The 18,226-nt window shown below is 40.3% G+C and overlaps 1 protein-coding gene across 4 annotated transcripts in view; it reads right to left on the bottom strand.

Annotated features, from left to right (window-relative positions):
- The window catches only part of EPB41L4A (erythrocyte membrane protein band 4.1 like 4A), a 251,665-nt gene extending 246,755 nt beyond the window's left edge, over positions 1-4,910 (bottom strand). For 3 of the 4 annotated variants that reach the window (XM_027036083.2, XM_027036073.2, XM_027036090.2), the window contains exon 1: positions 4,495-4,910. In XM_027036083.2, coding sequence (XP_026891884.1) covers positions 4,495-4,593 — 99 coding nt within the window. In that variant the 5' untranslated portion in view covers positions 4,594-4,910. The remainder of the gene's footprint in view (positions 1-4,494) is intronic. The other variant, XM_027036063.2, reaches the window with a different exon arrangement.
- Between the last annotated feature and the right edge of the window lie 13,316 nt (positions 4,911-18,226).

The raw sequence follows: 18,226 nt of genomic DNA on the forward strand, positions 1-18,226 counted from the left end.
GCCACCCAGGCGCCCCCTAACAGCTCTGCATTAGTTGAAGTTTAGTTCAAAGTCAGTTCAAGTTTAGCATTACAGAATTCAAGAAAAATTATATTAACAGGACTAAAAAAAATTGTGTGGTCCACCAAAAAACAAGGAAATTAGAAGCACTTGGAGAAGGACAGCCATTAGCTACGAGAGCATTTACAGTTTGGGGATCTTGATAAGGCTGTATTGTAGAAATAAAATTTGCTAAGAAAGCAGAACTTATGTACTCTCAACAATAACAAAAAGGTAATTTATGTGAAGTAATGGATGTGTTCATTACCTCAGTGGTGGGATGGTGGGAATCCTTTCACAACTTATATTCTACAAAATCATGTTGTACACTTTAATTTCATTTGTCAATTATACCTTAGTAAAGCTGAAAACAGTTTGAATAATTTTAAAAACAAAAAAGAATTTTTGAAGGAGGATTAATATAGGAGTCCATCTTAAACAGACACAACATGGACATTCTATTTGAATTTCAGAAATGAAGATGCAGTGTCAGTGAGGGCTACATCTAACCCAGTCACATCTAATTTACCAACCAATCAAGACCCACAGCCAATCTCACATTAACAGTAATGTTGGTGTACGATTACTTGCTTCATCTTACGTTTATCAGGTCCCTGACTCTGTATCTTATGAGGCTGATGTTAAAAGATACAGGTATTCACCTATATACTTAATATGATTTATGAACCACTACTGCTTTTCACTGTCTTCTTAATCTTCTTAGGCATTTTCCTCACCAGTCCAAATGGAGTAAAAATTATAATTCTCGGTAACTGAGATGCATATAATTTAAGTCTCCACTTTCTGTTTTTCTAGTTTATTAGGAAGTTTCTGATTGAAGCATCAAAACTGACTCACAATATTCCCTCAGAAACCTCAGGATGATTAGGAAGTAACTTCATTTAAAAGTTAATGGGTAAACTGTACCCTTCAAATGTGTGAAATTGTATATCTCAATAATGCCTTTTAAAAAGTTAATGGAATTTCCATCTTGCTGTCATATTGGTTTCATTAATTTAGTCAAATACAACAAGGGAAAAATGAGCACCTCAGTGTTTATTACATTACTGCTCAGAGCACGACAGCCTCCCTGAAACAAAAATATTAATCCAGTTCATATTTGTAGCAGCAACTTTGAGGACTAAATTTCTAATCAAACCTTGTGATTTGTTTTTCCCTGAAAATCTTTTGCTAATCAAATGTCAACTTACACCAGTAGTTTGAGCCACAAATTTTGCTCTCTCAGACAACAAAAAGAAAGATCCTTACTTCCCCCAGCACAGAGAGCGACAAAGGACGTAACAAAAGTTTCCCTGAGCAAACATTGCTCAAAAAAACCAAAAGACCAACCACAGCAGAAATGCTTACTTAAATAAACAACAGAGATAGCAGCATAGAACAGATAGCTAAAAGCTATTGTGTGGGGGTCAACACACCACCAATAGCTTTCAGTTTATATAAACCTTATTTATAAGATTCTTATAAATCTTAGGGCTCAAACTGCATGCCAAAGACTTCCAGCTTGTCAAGGTGAGGTTACCTCTAAAAAAAAAAAAAAGAAGCAAATTTCTCCATAATGTTAGTATGAATATGAATACAAATATATTATGTTTTTTAATAGAAAATTATTTTCCATTTAGTTGCTATTCATCTTGACATAGAAGACGTGTAACCATCGTCTCAAGGCTGAAGTGCCTTTCCATGGGAACAAACACATCAATTTTTTTTCTTGTTGATGAAAGACTTTGATCTAAGTTGCAGAAAATCACTTCATAACTAACTTTGTAATGTGGCGCTTAAACAAATCCAGAAAGTGTTTTTCAAAATGGCACACAGAAAATATGTTTTACCACGCTTCTCTATTTCTTCTACTTAAATTTACTATAATTAATCTTTTTTTAAACTCACAATACATTATTATAACAGCAATACAAGCAAATTCTTAAGTGATTATTTAATAATCAGTAAAATTCCTTCCATGAAGGAATGAAATAGGTGAGTAATTTTAATGCAAAATTAATGGTCTTTATTTCATTTGAGATAGAACATGGAAAAGGGTCATCTCAAAATGTTAGAAAATACTTTTTAAAAACAAAAAGATTTTTCTATTTTAATTTCAGGAGGTAAATGGGCTAATTGATGTCATATGCTTAATTTTGACTTTAATGATAATAAAAGTTTTCAAATGTACTTTTCCAAGGGGAAACACCATTATAGTTATTGGCTATTTCATTTACATTTTAGTTTACTATTTCACTCATAACTAAAGGAGTTAAAAAGAAAACGCAATGTACAGAATAATAATATACACATAACCATTCAACGTTTGAATACCATCTACACGTGAGATGCTATTCGTACATTATTCCATTTATAAATACACATATGTGTTTAATTTAGTACATACCACAAGTAGATAGGTGCTTAACACATGCATTTCATGGTAGCCTGGTAGTTACAGATAATGTGGTTAACTTCAGCAGACAACATCTGTGTTACACATATGGCCATCAAAATAATTGTGGCATGCTTTTGTGACACTGAAAGAGGCCAAGCCTGTTGCAAAATGATTACTTCCAACAAAAGCCTGCTTAAATTATTGTTTACTTAAATGGCACATATCCAAAATAACAGCATTATAAAGTTGCTATTGCCTTTGAATCACTCACCAATTTTCAACATATTTGTAAAACAAGATAAGCACCATCAGGTTATAAAAAGCAATTATGGATCAGGATTTTTTATTCATGTTTCTTTGACAAAATTATTCCATTTGATCCCGAGTCTTGGCTGCTCTCTTGACAGAATAATGTACATGCTCCACAGCTGACAGGGATATGGCTTTCATGATTAAATAGGAAGCTCACACTCCAGATGACTTTATAGACTTTGCACTTCAGAAAGATTTCTTTGTTGGTTTAGTATCAGATCATCCGTTATCTTTTTCTAATGGTTTCTTTCCCCGAGCCAAAGAGAATCTATGTATTATCAAAAATTTATGGGTTTTTTTTTTTATTTTTGCCTATTTGCACAGTACACCAAAGAATGTTACATCATCTTGAACAGTTCTTTTCCTGATTTCATGGGGGTGGAGGGGTGGAACATAAAGCAAAAGGTGAAAATATAAAATATGAAACACCCTTTTCCAAGAGTCTTTTCCTGGCTTTTAAAGGAAACACCAAACGAGAATCTGATTGACTTTTGCTTTTTATAATTACTGGAAAACAACTGCTCAAAACAATTTCCTAAAGGAAGGGTTAACTTTATCTTGTGACTTTAATTGATCATTTTTGCCCCCGCCCCCATCTCCAGCAGAAGAACACCTGTGAAATTAGAATTCTGTACACCAAGAATGGTAACATCAAAGCTGAAGCTTTTAGCCAGGAACAGTTACTCTGGCGTGCATAAAGCTATGTAAAAACTGATTCACACAAGGAAATGACCAGGGCCTACGCCATTAGGATTAACTTCTGACATACAAGACCAGAAGAGGATACTGGCAGCTTGAACTTCTTTCTCAGACCTCCAGCATTACCAGGATGGAGAGTGGGGGACAATAGGGGGGGGGGGGCGGTAGCCCCTCACCAGACTCAGCTGCTAAGGTTACTTAAAAAGCTCCCGTGATTTAAATACGGAGAAAGAGAAACAAAACGTTCCGAATTCCGATCACCTTTTGGTAACTACGTGGTTGCAAGAGCGAAACAAGCGCGCAGGCGCGTGGGTCAGGTTGTCAACCATAAACATAAGAACTCTTCAAAATTAAGGAAGTGGATCTCTGCAATCTCCCACAGCCTTTTTGTTTGGGTTCTCTAGGTTAATAGTAATGATTCCATTTTAATGACCTACAGACAGGCGCAAAGTTATTTACCGAGTCGCTTTGAGAGATGTTTACTTAAATATGGGGATAAAACCAGTTCGCTTGTGGAACTGGAAATTATCTTCCATCCAAACGTAGCATTACTCATCTACAAACCCAGGGAACACAATCACAGCCACCCAGTAAATGTGTTTCTGCGAGTCAACTAGATTACTTCCCCAATGACACTAACAGAAAAAAGCCTCAACAAAGCCACGGGAAACCGTGCCTTCAACACTGTATTCAGCCTGTATATTCAGGTTTGCGCGTCTTTGGAGCTGCGGGGGCCTTAGATGCTTTTGGAGGAAACCGGTCCCGGGAAGAGTTTGGGTCTCAGTTGCAGGACTGTGGGTTGCAGCTGAGAGTCGATGAGCGAACACCCTTTGAGACGTGAAACTTACTTCCCTTTATGAAGGGACTCGAAGTGAATCCACCCCGACACGTCCACACTCCACCTGAGCGCAGGGCAGCTGCGGCTCCTTCCCACCGCGCAGAGAGCAGTCGCCGGCCGAGACCCGTGACAGCCCTCAGACAAAGCCTAGGACCCCCGCGCCCGCCCGGCTGCCGATCCCCGGAACACGCCCCCGGCCCGCGCCTACCTTGATGCCCTGCTGCTGGGTGGTGAGGGTTAACTTGGATTCATTCAGAAGCAAAACTTCGCAGTAAAATTCTTCTGGAACAGCGCAGAAGCAGCCCATGTTGGCTGTGGCCGTCTCCAGCCAGGAGAGAAAGCTGCGACCCAGGCGCCGAGCCGCCCCCTCCCCTCAAGCGCGAGGCATTAATTTATTGTCCGCGCCGGGGCCAGGGCGAGGGGACCGGTTCCCGGCGAGGTCCAGGGCCGCGCGGACGAGCCGCCCGGCGCCGGCTGGAAGGAAGGAGGGCGGAGAAGCCCGGAGTCAGCGCCCGGGAGCCGCCGGGGAAGCACCGGCGGAACTGAGCACAGAGGGCGGCGGCGCGTCCCCGCGCATCCTGCGGCTCGGGCTCCTCCGAAGGCGGGGGCGCCGCGGCCCCTCCCGCAGTCCTGGGGACGACAAAAGTCGTCTGGCAATGGGGGCAAGAAGCAAGAAAAGGGAGGAATGCGAGCTCGAGGCCCTCCCCAGACGAGGAAACCCTTGGGAGCTGTGCAGCCCCCTCCGCCTGTCCCCGGCCGGAGTGCTACCGAGACACCCGGCCTCCTTCCCCTGTGGAGTCCCCGGAGGGCTCCCACTTCCAGCTCCGACCCCACCCCGCAGCCCCCAGTCCGGTCTGCCGACTAGGGAACACTCGGCTGTTCCTTTGTGTCAGGGGTACCCGCGACGTCCCAGTCCCACGGCAGGGCCAGTGGCGAGGATCGTCAGTCTACCTCGGACACCCGGAACCCCGAGAAGTATCGGAAAGGGCAGCGGGCTCCTTACCAAGACCGGCGAGTGCAAGTCAGCTCGTGGCGGGACGCGGCTCCCGTCTGGGGACCGTGGAACTCATCACGGGGGGTTGCGTGTGCCTAAGTTCAAGCTGGCCCTCCGAGAACGCCTTTGCTGCGGCGGCGGAGCGCTGCTCCTCCGGGATTTTCAGAGAACTGGGGAGTCAGAGGGCTTGCAGGCGCGCCGGCGGGCGGAGAAGCGGGCGCCCAGGCTGGGAACGCGCTGGCGGGTGGGTGGGGGTGTGCCCTGGACGCGCAGGCCGCGGCGGCTCCCGGGAAAGTTCTCTTGGCTGCGCGAGGGGTGGCGCCCCGGGCGGGAGCAGCCCAGGTGCAGCTGGGCCGGGCCCGAGTGTCTGCAGAGAGCCCTGGAACGAAGCTGGGGCCCAGAGGCCGGGAAGGGGCGCCCCTTCTGGGCGGGGTCTCGGCTGAGAGCGGAAGGCGGAGCGGAGGTGGTCCAACGGCGAGGTGCGGGCAGGTCCGCACCGGAGCCCGCGCGCACCACCCCGGCCGCTCGGCTGTTCGGAGCCCTGGTTCTGATTGCTGTAGCCGTTTCCCGGGGAGACGGAAGGTTGGCTCTAGGAAGGCCGGGCGCAGTTCTGCTCGGACCCTGGCGTTCGGCGCTCCCAGTCCCACGCCCTCCGCACGGCGGGTCTTGTCCAGGAGTGGCGGGCACAATAGCTCTGAGGCTGCAGTGACCCCTGGTGGGTCCTCGAGTCCGTGCACAAGCAGCCGAGGCTGAGCGCAGGATGAGGCCGGGCCCCGCTGGACTTCGGAGCAGGTGCAGCCGGTGCTCTCCAGCTGGGAACCACCAGCGAGTTAATGAGAGCCGAGAGGACGTGGGCCGGGGTTGACGGTAGGCCTCCCAGAAAACTTCCCTACTTTATATATATTGAGTGTTAGAGCAAGAGCTTTGGCATCAAACATAGTTTTGAGTTCCCTCCTCTACCACTTACAAGCTAGGTGGTCAAAACTCACAAAATTTGCTTAAAACTTAGGACATTAGTAACTTAAAAAAATTTAAAAAAAAAAAAACCGAGTAGAATGGAAATGAACAATTTGCAACTTTAGAAGGAGTTTCCTTCCATAGTGATTTTCCACAAAGGACCTTCTAAGGCTTCTCCTTTCCTGATATCTCAGCCCCTTCTAAACGTGAATTAGCACAATCCCCAAAGTGCAATAGATAAACCCTCATGTTTAATGCGAATTTTACCTAAAGCTAAGAACCAAACCCTGTTGTACCTTCCAAGCCTTCTGTGAAATTGAAGCAGGTTTTGAATTCCTAATCAAATTCTGTGTCCAACTTTGGGCTGTACTGTCAATGTTTTGCCTGACATGAGCCAACACATTATTTTGAATTTTAGCGTCTTTACCTCAGGAGGCTTTTCTGTAACAGAACGCTCCTGACATAAATTACCAAATGTGATTGAAAGGCTTCGTAACAGACTTCCATTCTTTACCACAATATCCAATAGGGTCACCTGTGCTTGCAAAAACAAAAGATAAAGTCCGAGTTGCAATGACTTGTTTTCCAGTTTAGAGTTTTGTTGCTACCTGTTTTATGCCCTTTGACTTTGTTTTGTTCTGGTTTTACCACCAGTGGTAATGGAAAGGCTGGGGGTTTGAGGTGGGGACAAGGATTCTGTTCCAGGCCCCTCAGGAGGGAAAGTACAAAGCTGTGAAGTCTCATACATATGACAGCCCTTTCTGAGTGAGGCATTTTCTTTTCCATTTCTTTGTGAGAGATTGAAGAAAAGAAAAAAAATCTAACACAAAATTGGAGTGTCCTAGAGATAATAGGAAGATCCCACGTGTTGTTTTCTTTTTTTAAAACAGCCTTATTGAGCTATAATTGGCATACAGTAAACTGCATATATTTAAAGTTTATAGTTTGATAAGTTTGACATATGTATACATGAAACCACTGCTACAATCAAGATAGCAAAGTATTCATCACCCCTAAAGTTTCCTCCTGTACCTTTATAATTTTTCTCTCTCATTCCTCACCACATCTCACCTGCCAGGCAACCACAGATCTGCTTTCTGTCAGTATGGCTTCTCTGCATTTTCTAGACTTTTCTATAAATAGGATAATAGTGCCAGCTTTTTTTTTTAATCTGGTCTGTTTTCATTCAGCATAATTGAGATTTATCCATGTTGTTGTATATATCAGCAGTTCATTCATTTGTATTGCTCAGTAGTATTCCTTAGTATGTATAAACCACAATTTGTTTATCCATTCATTTGTGTGCTTTTCAGTTTTTTACTATTAGAAATAATACAAATATTACAAATCCTGTTGCTATAAGGATTATACCAGTCAGCTCAGGCCACCATAACAAACTGCCACAGGCTGGGTGGCTTAGACAACAGACACTTACTTTCTTATAGTTATGGAAGCTGGCAGTCCAAAATCAGGGTGCCATCATGGTTGCTTACTGGTGAAACCTTTCTTCCTGATTTATATGTGCCTGCCATCCCACTGGGTGCTCACATGACCTCCTCTTTGTTGGGAAGCATGATAGTTAGCACAAGCCTACAGTGTCTCTTCTTATAAGGACACTAAACCTATTATATCAAGACCCCACCCTTATGACCTCTTTTAACCTTAATTACTTCATTATAGGTCCTACCTCCAAATATAGTCACATTGGGGGTTAGAGCTTCAACATGTATATTTGGAGGGGACATAGTTCAGACCATAGTGAGGATCCCTGTCTTTGTATGGACATGTGGTTTTATTTCTCTTGAAATAAAAAAGAGTAGACTAGTCGGATCATAAGATCTACAAATGGCAAATGAGCACATGAAAAGATGTTCAGCGTCATTAAGGAGATGTAAATTAAAATCACCATAAGGCACCACTACAGACCTTATAGAATGGCTACCATACCACCATACCAGTATCAGTAAGGATGCAGAACAATTTGAATTCTCATACACTGCTAGTACAGATTAAGATGGTACAATCACTCTGGGTAACACTTTGACAGTTTCTGAAAAAGTTGTACATAGACCTTCCACAGAATTTTGGAGGAGGACTTTCTCTGTCTAGCCAAAGAAATAAATTAACAAGATACTATTCAAACACATTTTTCCCCAGGAAAATAGTATAGTTTTCAACATGTGCATAACATAATACAGCCAATTTAAAGCCTTGTGCCAAAGCCTTTGATCTCTTTTCAGAGATTTTTAAGAAAAATACTTTCTTTGGTCAAGATGACATTTGGTCATAATAAGCCTATGTAGATGAGTCAAATGACAAACAAGTTCATAGTAGATATAATATTATGGAAATATGTAGACCATCTGTGAAGGACTGCAGGAACTTCCATCCTGGAAAAAGCAATTTCACTCTACATGGAGCAAGCTCCCACCCCTTGCTGAAACATGCGCTGCAAAATGCCAGACAGAATTCTTTTTAAAGCACCATATTCCTTTTAGGAAGATGTCTTTAAACAGTCTGTGTCTTTCATCATCCTTTTTAATTTTACATTTTCCAAACTTCAGAAAGTTAACTGTGATTTGCAAAAGGAAAAAACACCATATAAAACACTGACAGTAAATAATTTAATTACTTAACTACCCAAAGGCAATGCAGCAGAATCACCAGGAAGACTTATTAAAACATAGATTGCTGGCCCCGCCCCCAGAGTTTCAGATCCAGTACCTGTGAAGTAGGGCCTGAAACTCTGCATTTTTAACAGATTCTCAGGTGATGCTTATGGTGCTGGTTTGAGAACCACTGCTCTAGAGCTTATCTCTCCAATAAATAATAAAAGTTGGTCCTAATTACCTATAAATAATTTTTTCAAAGGGGGTGTCTCATTCTGTACCTCCCTATCAATCTATCCCATTCATCAAAATAATGCCTGTCAAGGAAAAGAGTATTGAAGACCCTGCCAAGTGGCTATATCAGAAAGAGTAGTTTTTAAGGAAGATAAAAATCCCTGTTTTAGTTTTTGACATACTACTGCCTATTTTATTTGAACACCTTGCTCATTTTTCTTTCTAATATAGTATGTGCTCAGGCACATCCCGTTTTTAAGACCATCCTGCCTTCTGACTCACTTCATATATATGTTGCTAACCAGCCATTCTCTTCTCCTAAAGCCTTAGATCCCATTTACTGAAATGCCTCAAGGGTGTTACCCACATTTCAAGAGAAGTCATCTCCTAAAACAACAGTCTAATCTGTTTCTTCATCTTTGTGATCTCCATATAAATGTTCTTTGGGGTTTACTGAAAATCCTTATTTTGCAGTTTTTAATCCTTGTTGGTAAATGCAGTGATATGGTTTGTATTTAGTTTGAATGGTGTGGAACTTTCACTTTGAAAATACCCTAGTTTCCCTTTCACTGTTCATATATATGCTATTTAAAAAAAAATGGGAGCGGGAAAGCTAGTTGATAAGTCTAGTCCTGTTGGGGACTTTTTTTTTTTTTTTTTTTTTTTAGTTTTTTAAACAACCGATTAACGTTCTTTGCCTATTGGATTGAGAGAGATCCCAAGATGGCCAAGAGTGGGTAAAAAGGGCACTTCGATACATTGTTGGTGGGGTTGTAAATTGATTCAGGCTCTCTGGAGTGCAATCTGTCATAAATACAATAATTTAAATATGTGTACACTTTAAACCAGAAATTCAACATCTAGGAATTTAGAGATTTACTACAGCATGTTTATAATATTAACACTCTTTAAACAACCCACATGCTCAATAATAGGGAGTTGTTATATTAATTCTAGTGGATGTGTCTAATAGAATTTCCAGCAGCTATTAGAAAAGATGAAATGGATGTATATAAACTGACATGGAAAGTTATCCAAGGTACACAGTGAGGTAAAAAAAAAAAAGAACAGCTTATATAATAGTGCATATAGAAAGGTCCATTTTTGTTTTTTAAAGAAAGTTTGGATTTTTTCACAATGAGCATTAGTTTAAATGAAAATAGATTTTTTTATATTAAGTAAAAGAATGTCATTAGTGGTTAACAAAATTAACCTTCTTTTAAAAATGAACTACTTTTTTTTTGAGGCACCTGAGTTGCTCAGTCAGTTGAGTGTCCTACTTCAGCTCAGGTCATGATGTCTCAGTCCATGAGTTCAAGCCCCACATCAGGCTCTGTGTTGACGGCTCAGGGCCTGGAGCCTGCTTTGGATTCTGTGTCACCCTCTCTCCCTCTCTCTCTGCCCTACCCCCCTCCCCCCGTTCACACTATCTCTCTAAAAATAAATAAACATTAAAAAAATTTCTTTTTAAATGAACTACTTTTCTAGGTTCTAACCTGGACTCTAATGACTATTTTACCTGCTTCGTATATTCTCGTTCATACCCTGAATAAAGCATATCAGGTTAATTTCATTAACATCAATTTAATGACATGGATATTTATCCACCTATAGAAATTTGCGGAAAGAATGGGGAAATTAGCTTTAGTTATCCCACATTTTTTTGATTTTAGGTCTAACTAGCCACGTGATCTTAAAGAAGTCCCATCATCTATGCCTCAGAATGTTCTTCTATAAAGGACCTGGGACTTGTATTCTGGTGCTTCTAGATCTTCATGCCCAGCATGCTGCTTTCCCATCCCTTTCTTCTGGAAACAACACATTGCCTTCTTGTAAGGGTGGTATCCCAGGGAAGGAACAACCCAGTATAACATCTGGCAAAAAAAAAAAAAAAATCTGAAGAAGTTGAGCTCTGAACTCAATGTCTGGCCTTCTTATTCTGACATTAAGAAGTTGCCAAGGAAAACTGAAAACAGTTATTCACTCCAGGGAGGGAACATGGGTGGTTGGTGGACAAGAACAAAGTAGAGACTTACCATTTTTTTACGTTCCCCTCTGTACATTTGGAATTTTGAATCCTATTATTCTGTACATGTATTGCCTAGTCAGTACATAAATATTTTTAAATAATTTTTTTAACATTTATTCATTTTTGAGACAGAGAGAGACAGAGCATGAACAGGGGAGGGGCAGAGAGAGAGGGAGACACAGAATCTGAAACAGGCTTCAGGCTCTGAGCTGTCAGCACAGAGCCCGACGCGGGGCTCGAACTCACGGATCGTGAGATCATGACCTGAGCCGAAGTCGGACGCTTAACCGACCAAGCCACCCAGGCGCCCCTAAATAATTTTTTAAAAAATGAAGTGTAGTTTATGATCTCATTTCCTTATATGGGCATGCATAGAATAAGGACTAGATTTATGTATGTGAAAATATCAACAGGGGTGCCTGCGTGGCTCAGTCGGTTAAGCCTCTGACTTTGGCTCAGATCATGATCTCACGGTTCGTGGGTTCAACCCCACATCTGTCTCTGTGCTAACAGCTTAGAGCCTGCTTCAAATTCTCTCTCTCTCTCTCTCTCTCTCTCTCTCTCTCTCTGCCCCTCCCCTGCTCGTGCTGTATCTCTGTCTCTCAAAAATAAATAAATGTTAAAAAAAAAATTAAAAAAATATGAACAGCAATTATCTCTGTCAAAGTGTGAGTGAATTTTGTCTTCTTTTCTATGATTTTGTTTATTTTTTATAAATTTTCTTCCATGAATATTACTCCTATGGCCAGATAAGGTTTTGTTTTTTATTTTAAGCATTAATTACATAAAATAAAAAATGTAAACTAAAGAACAAAATGGGGACAAATTAATACACCAAAACAAAGGGGAAGCCATAAAATCTCCATTAGCAACCATGTCACCTTACACATGCAAGTGCTGAGTAGATGGCCTATGAATCACTCACTTCAGCCCCTGAATCCTCATGCCTTCTCTCACTGTGAGCTGTTTTCTCAGCTTAAAGCCCCCCTCTTCCTAAAACCCTCCTCTCTCAAGACCCCCACCTGCTCCCCCGCTTTCATCCATTTGCTGCTGAGGGATCCACTTTGCTCTTCCTTCTCCATGGAGCTCCCTTGACTCCCAAGTTTGTTTTGGGTCCCCATCCAATCTGCATTATTACTACCCCCCTACTCGATTGTAGTTCCTGAAATCAGGACCATGTTTGGCTTGATCACTTTTGTTTCCCAAGCATCTGTTACAGTGCTTGACATAGACTCTCAATAAATATGTGTTGAATGAATGAGATTACTTGTATAGGCTTTGTTTCTGGCATGCTACATGCACATTTCTTTTGAGCACTGTCACCTGGGCTCTATTTTGATTCTGTTCTAGAAAACTCTTACTTTCCCAGCTATCCATCTTCTTAACCAAAAGCAACTTTTGCTAATGTGGTAATAAAGAGTTGGAGTAAGCATATAACCATTGCTATATACTGAAATGTGCATGTTAGCCTAATGGGTTCTCATTGCCCTGTACATCACTGGGTTCTTTGGTTGGCACTTAGATATCTGAAGTGTTATGAGATAGTTCCTTATTTTCTGTAGAAATTAACTTGGATGAGCAATTAGGGCAATAGTAAACACTTTAGACCTTGGTGCAAACTTATAGACCAGAGTTTGCCCTCAAGTTGTAGTGAATAAATACTGAATGCTATTAGAAGTTGCACTTGAGCTGATAACCAAGATATACTGATAAAAGAGTTGCAGTAATCTGTTCCTTTAGTAGGCTGTGTTGAGTTTCCTAAAATGAAAAGCAATCTTTATCTAATAACTCATTCAGTCTGGGTTTAGAGCATGCTTTATTGATATTATATAGCTATTGTCGGTGACATTATGAAACAGCAGCAAGTCATACAATTACATAGGACCTGTAGCATATGAAATCTGGAAGAACTTTTAATGATCACATAATCCCACCCACTAATTATTTTACAGATGAAGACTGAGACACAAAGAAATGAAGTATATAGCTCTTGGCAGAGTTGAGTTTGACCACAAGACTCCTGCCCTTAAGTCTTAATTAACTAATTTTTTTTAATTTATAACTTTCCACTACTTATAATATAACCCCATCCAGAACTCTAGGAAAGTATAAAATTAATTTAAGCTTTGGTGTGTGTGTGTGTGTGTGTGTGTGTGTGTGTGTGTGTGTGTGTAAAATACACGTATCACTAGTGTGTATCTGAGTATGCTTAGTCCAGGCATAGATAGGATAAAGTAATATTTAAGAGATTTATATCCAATAATAATTAAATTACTGTATTTCATTGAATCTAAGATGCCACCAATTACATTAACAACTTATTTTACTGCTAAGAGAGAAAGAAAAACTGTCAGCTAATTGAAGATACTATCAATTGTAGGAAATAGCCCAATTTCAGAAATATTAACATATGAAAAAAATGTCATTTTGAAAATTGAAGAAGTATGGTGTTTGTTAGGATTGTGTTTATACTATTCTTTTCTCCTAAAGTAATATATTTAATATTGTTAATGTCTGTATATTTATACCATGTTCATTGGTAAACATAAGTGGTGGGCACAGGTACAAATATTTTCATGTAACAGATGCAGATAAGAAAGAATGCATGTATATCATTTTTTTTGTTAATCAAATGATATCAGGGTGCTTTTAAAAATCCAACTTAAACCAATCTTTAAAATCGAGTTTATTGCCTCACTGATTATAAATTTCAAACAACATCCAAGAACTGACTCTGATTCTGTCTGTCCTTTCACCTCTACCACCTCCATGTATTGGTCTTGAACTCAGCCCAGCTTCTCTTGAAGCAGTCAGATACTGGAATAGTTCCAAGACTCACATCTGGTATCCACACTACACACAGCAAAGGGAGCCAACCTTCCTAACTCTCTTAGTTGGAGGCCCCAGGTTCACTCTGATTGACCAGCTTGAGTCATAAGCAGTTCCGTGGAGTCATTAGAACATGGATTCCAGAGTCAAACAGACTGAGTTAGACTCCAGCCCACCTCACTATTTACAAACTCTGTGCCTCAGAGCATCATAGACAAGGGGTTATATTAGCACCTATATGATGTGGCTATTGTGAAGATTCAGTGGACTAATGCAATGCTGAAAACAGTGCTTTGCCCTTGGTAAACACTACGAAAGTGTTGTTTATGATGACGATGAAGATGATGATGATGATGATGTCATCCACCCCTGAAGCAATGACAGTGGCTAAAGGTGACTTGTGCTGAATGGCTTAGCCTAAGTTAAAAGATACCTCCAGAGTGATAGGCAGAATTTGCTTCTGTGGAATCACATGGGTCCCCAAATAGGGGCACTGGGAAGGAATGACTAGGCAATGAGGCATAAGAACAAGTAGAAGTAACCTACAAATGCCCATTATACAAATCATAGTTTAAATACACAGTGCTGGGGTGCCTGGGTGGCTCAGTCAGTTGAGCATCTGACTCTTGGCTTTGGCTCAGGTCGTGAGCCTGTTTTATGGGTGTAAGCCCCGTGTCAGGTTCTGCACTGGCAGCACAGAGCCTGCTTGGGATTCTCTACCTGTTGCTTTCTGTGCCCCTCCCCCACTCACACTGTCTCTGTCTCTCTCAAAATAAATAAATGAACTTAAAAATTTTTTAATAAAATGAAATAAAGTAAATACACAGGGTTGTTTGACAAGTCATACTCTAAGATGAAGACCATGTGTTCAAGGTAACTAGTTATTCTGTGCCTTTCATTTTTTACAAATATGTCTTTCCATTCACCAGATTTCCATGTTATATAAATTAGACATTTTTCAAATGCAGACTCTTCTTGTCCTCGCATATTTCCATTCATTTTGCTACTCAGTACTCATTGACAGTCCACCATGTACCAGGCTTAGCAGTGAACAAACCGGACGTGGTCTCTGATCTCATGGAGTTTGCAGTGTAACAGAATGCCAGCTCTCAGCAAGTATTAATCTTCCTTTAGCTACATCACTATTACATAAAATAGAAGTACAAATAGGGCCCTAGAAAATCAATATGTGAATTTTTTTATTGAGTAGTTTATTTTTAACTACAGTATTGTAAATACAAATGCATTTTATGTGTCCATCTTCTTAGTAGACTATAAGCTGCCTGAAGGCAGAGGCAATACCCTATTCATTTTTTTATCTGTAACACCTAGCATACTGCCTGGCACACCCTACATATCTACAGCTTTTAATTAATTAATTTGGTCTATACTCCAAAGCAATAGTGTGTATGGCTAGGGTGGGTAAGAGGTAGAGAGGCAATCCCTGAGTATCCAAAAGATAGTGTTGATTTTGCAATTTATGATAACTTGAGGTTAAAGTTTTCCTTCCTATTATCTACATACGAAAGCAAAATATGGCATATAATCCACCTCTGAAACTAAACCCCAATTTTCATTTGGGCATTTTCTCCAAATTTCCTTCCAAGTACATACGGCCATGTGGGTCAGACCTGGCCAATGAAATGTATGTGTTAAGTATTAAATGATACTTCCTGAGAGTCTTTTAAAAGTCTTCCCAAAAGTCTTTAAAAAGAAGGACCGAGACATGCAATATCTCTGTCCTCCCTCCTAGTGGCTGCAATTTGAATGTGATGACTAGAGCATAAATAGCCAGCTAAAGATGATGGTAAGGGAAGAAGAAAGGAGCCTGTACTCAGCGAGCATGAAGGCACAACACCAAGGTTGGCAGCCTATCTTTGGGCGGCGGCTTCTTCTCCTCCTCCTCCTCCTCCTCCTCCTCCTCCTCCTCCTCCTCCTCCCCCTTCTTCTTCTTCTTCTTCTTCTTCTTTTAATATGTATTTATTTTTGAGAGAGAGAGAGAGAAAGAGTGTGAACAGGGGAGGGGCAAGAGAGAGGGGGACAGAGAATCTGAAACAGGCTCTACGCTGAGAACAGAGAGCCAGACGCAAGACTAGAACTCACAATCCATGAGATCATGACCTGAGCCGAAGTCAGATGCTTTAACTGACTGAGCTACCCAGGTGCCCTGGGCTGCTTTATGAGAATGGAAGAAAGAAATGTCCATCTGTTCACATCCTTGTTGTTTGTTTTTGGGGGGGTGCTTGTTTGTTGTCTCTTTGTTATAGGTGACCAAATGTAATCCCAGTTGAAATCCATACCCATATACTTAACTGTGTAAGATAGCAAAAAACCAAATAACCTCCATAACCTTGTTAAGAACCACTTGCTGATGTGCTATATGCCACTCTTGAAATAATTTTTGTCTATTACTGAATGAAAATATTTAACTTCTCTGATTCTGTGTATCCTTAAATTAGTAAACTTCATTTTTTGAAAATCTATAAATGAATTTCTTAATTCAGAAAGAGGAAAATTCTTCAAAAAAAATTAAGAGGAAAGGGATTTATTCACCTGCAAAAGTCACCGTGGCCACCTCCAAAAGCAGCCTGTCCTGTCTTTGCCCCTCCTTTGGCTACTCTGGGCTTGGGAAACAGGAAGGGGGTCAGAAGGCAAAGGTGGGGTGAAGGTATACTGCAGAATGACTTCTTCTCTGAAGTCATTGTAATTAACTTTTTAAAATCTACAGCCCTATTCTCCATGCCTTGTTATATAATTAACCTCACCCGAACTTCTAAACTCTACAACAAAGACCAGACCAGTATTATTATCTTCCTGATGTTTAGTAAACCCAGGCTCGGGGAGGTGACAGTACCTCCCAATTAAATGGTGTTGCAGGGCAAGAAAGTCTGTTCCACTAAGTCATGTTATCATTGTCCACACACCACTTTCTTGAGTAAAAGCAAAAAGAAAAAACAAACAAACAAACAAAAAAGATATGCTTCTCCTGCTCAGTCTGATTTAACAAAGGCTCCCGTGGGACTATCTGAAGTTGAGTAATCAATACCTATTCTCTTTTTCCTTTCTTGGATTTTAGATGTCGCAAACGGCCCTTGGTGGAAGAATTGGTTTGTGTGGGGGCGGGGGGAGATTAAGGCATAAGCAAGAGAGCCTTATTGATATTTCAGTCTCTCCCCTGACTACACTCCTGAATGACTGAGGCCCCTGCCTGCTAGGCTGGCAGATCCCCTGACTGATAGAAGCTGCCAGCACACTTCAGCTGGCACCCCAGCAAACATATGGTGTCAGGGTCAATATTTACCTTCATTAAACGTGTGCAGCACTTCATCTATTTATTTATTTATTCAGCAGGCAATTAGGCTTTACGGAACAAAATCCCTTTGTTCTCTACATGGGTTACTGAATATCAGAGCCATGGAAAACAGCTTTTAGACAAGACCATCCAATCTTTAGTGTGCAATGTGTGCATGCATTTGCTTCCCCTATGAGAGGAAAAAGGAATACATACACACATGTATGCACATAAAAATAGATTGGGAATATGTTATTATTATATATAATATGTAACATATTTGAGAGCATATTATTAATATATCTTATATATTATTTGGGAAACATTATATGGTATTCTTTTGAATTAGGCATACACCACATCAATATGTTTGTGTTTTTTGGTAACAGAGGCTTTTGCAAACAGAAAGGATTATTTGGGAACATTGCCTTAAAAAAATAAGCAATGTATTGAAGTTAAAAATGAAAAATCTAGGTCTTTCTTGAGATTTTAGTTCATTTACAAATCTTATTGTTCTGTTCATAAAAGTAACAAAGTTTAACAAGTACTTTAAGGCAGTTTTGACTAATGTATTAAATTAATATAAAAACTTAGTTAATAAAAAATACCCTTAAACATTTTAAACTGTATTTATACGTTTTTCTATCTTGAGTATTTCAGTTATCTCAAGAACAACTAAAACCTTTTTAAGAACCTAAATTACTCTTAAACATGGATGTTAAGCATATTTTTCTTTTTTTTTTCTTTTTTTTTTTTGGATGTTAAGCATATTTTTAAATGCCTTTAGATTTCTAATATGGTTTTTAAATTTAGCAAGATATTCTTATATTTTCCAGCTTATAGTCACAAGTTTAAATTAATTATTCACTTACAAGTTTACATTGGAAACAAGGCTGCTTGTTTATTCTAATAGACTCAATTCCCTTAAATATTACAAAGACTTAAGTTCCAAATATGCACAGGTCCCTTAGCACAAAAATCATTGATTCCCGGGTT

Source organism: Acinonyx jubatus, chromosome A1 (genome assembly GCF_027475565.1).
Source record: "Acinonyx jubatus isolate Ajub_Pintada_27869175 chromosome A1, VMU_Ajub_asm_v1.0, whole genome shotgun sequence".
Lineage (NCBI taxonomy): Eukaryota > Metazoa > Chordata > Mammalia > Carnivora > Felidae > Acinonyx > Acinonyx jubatus.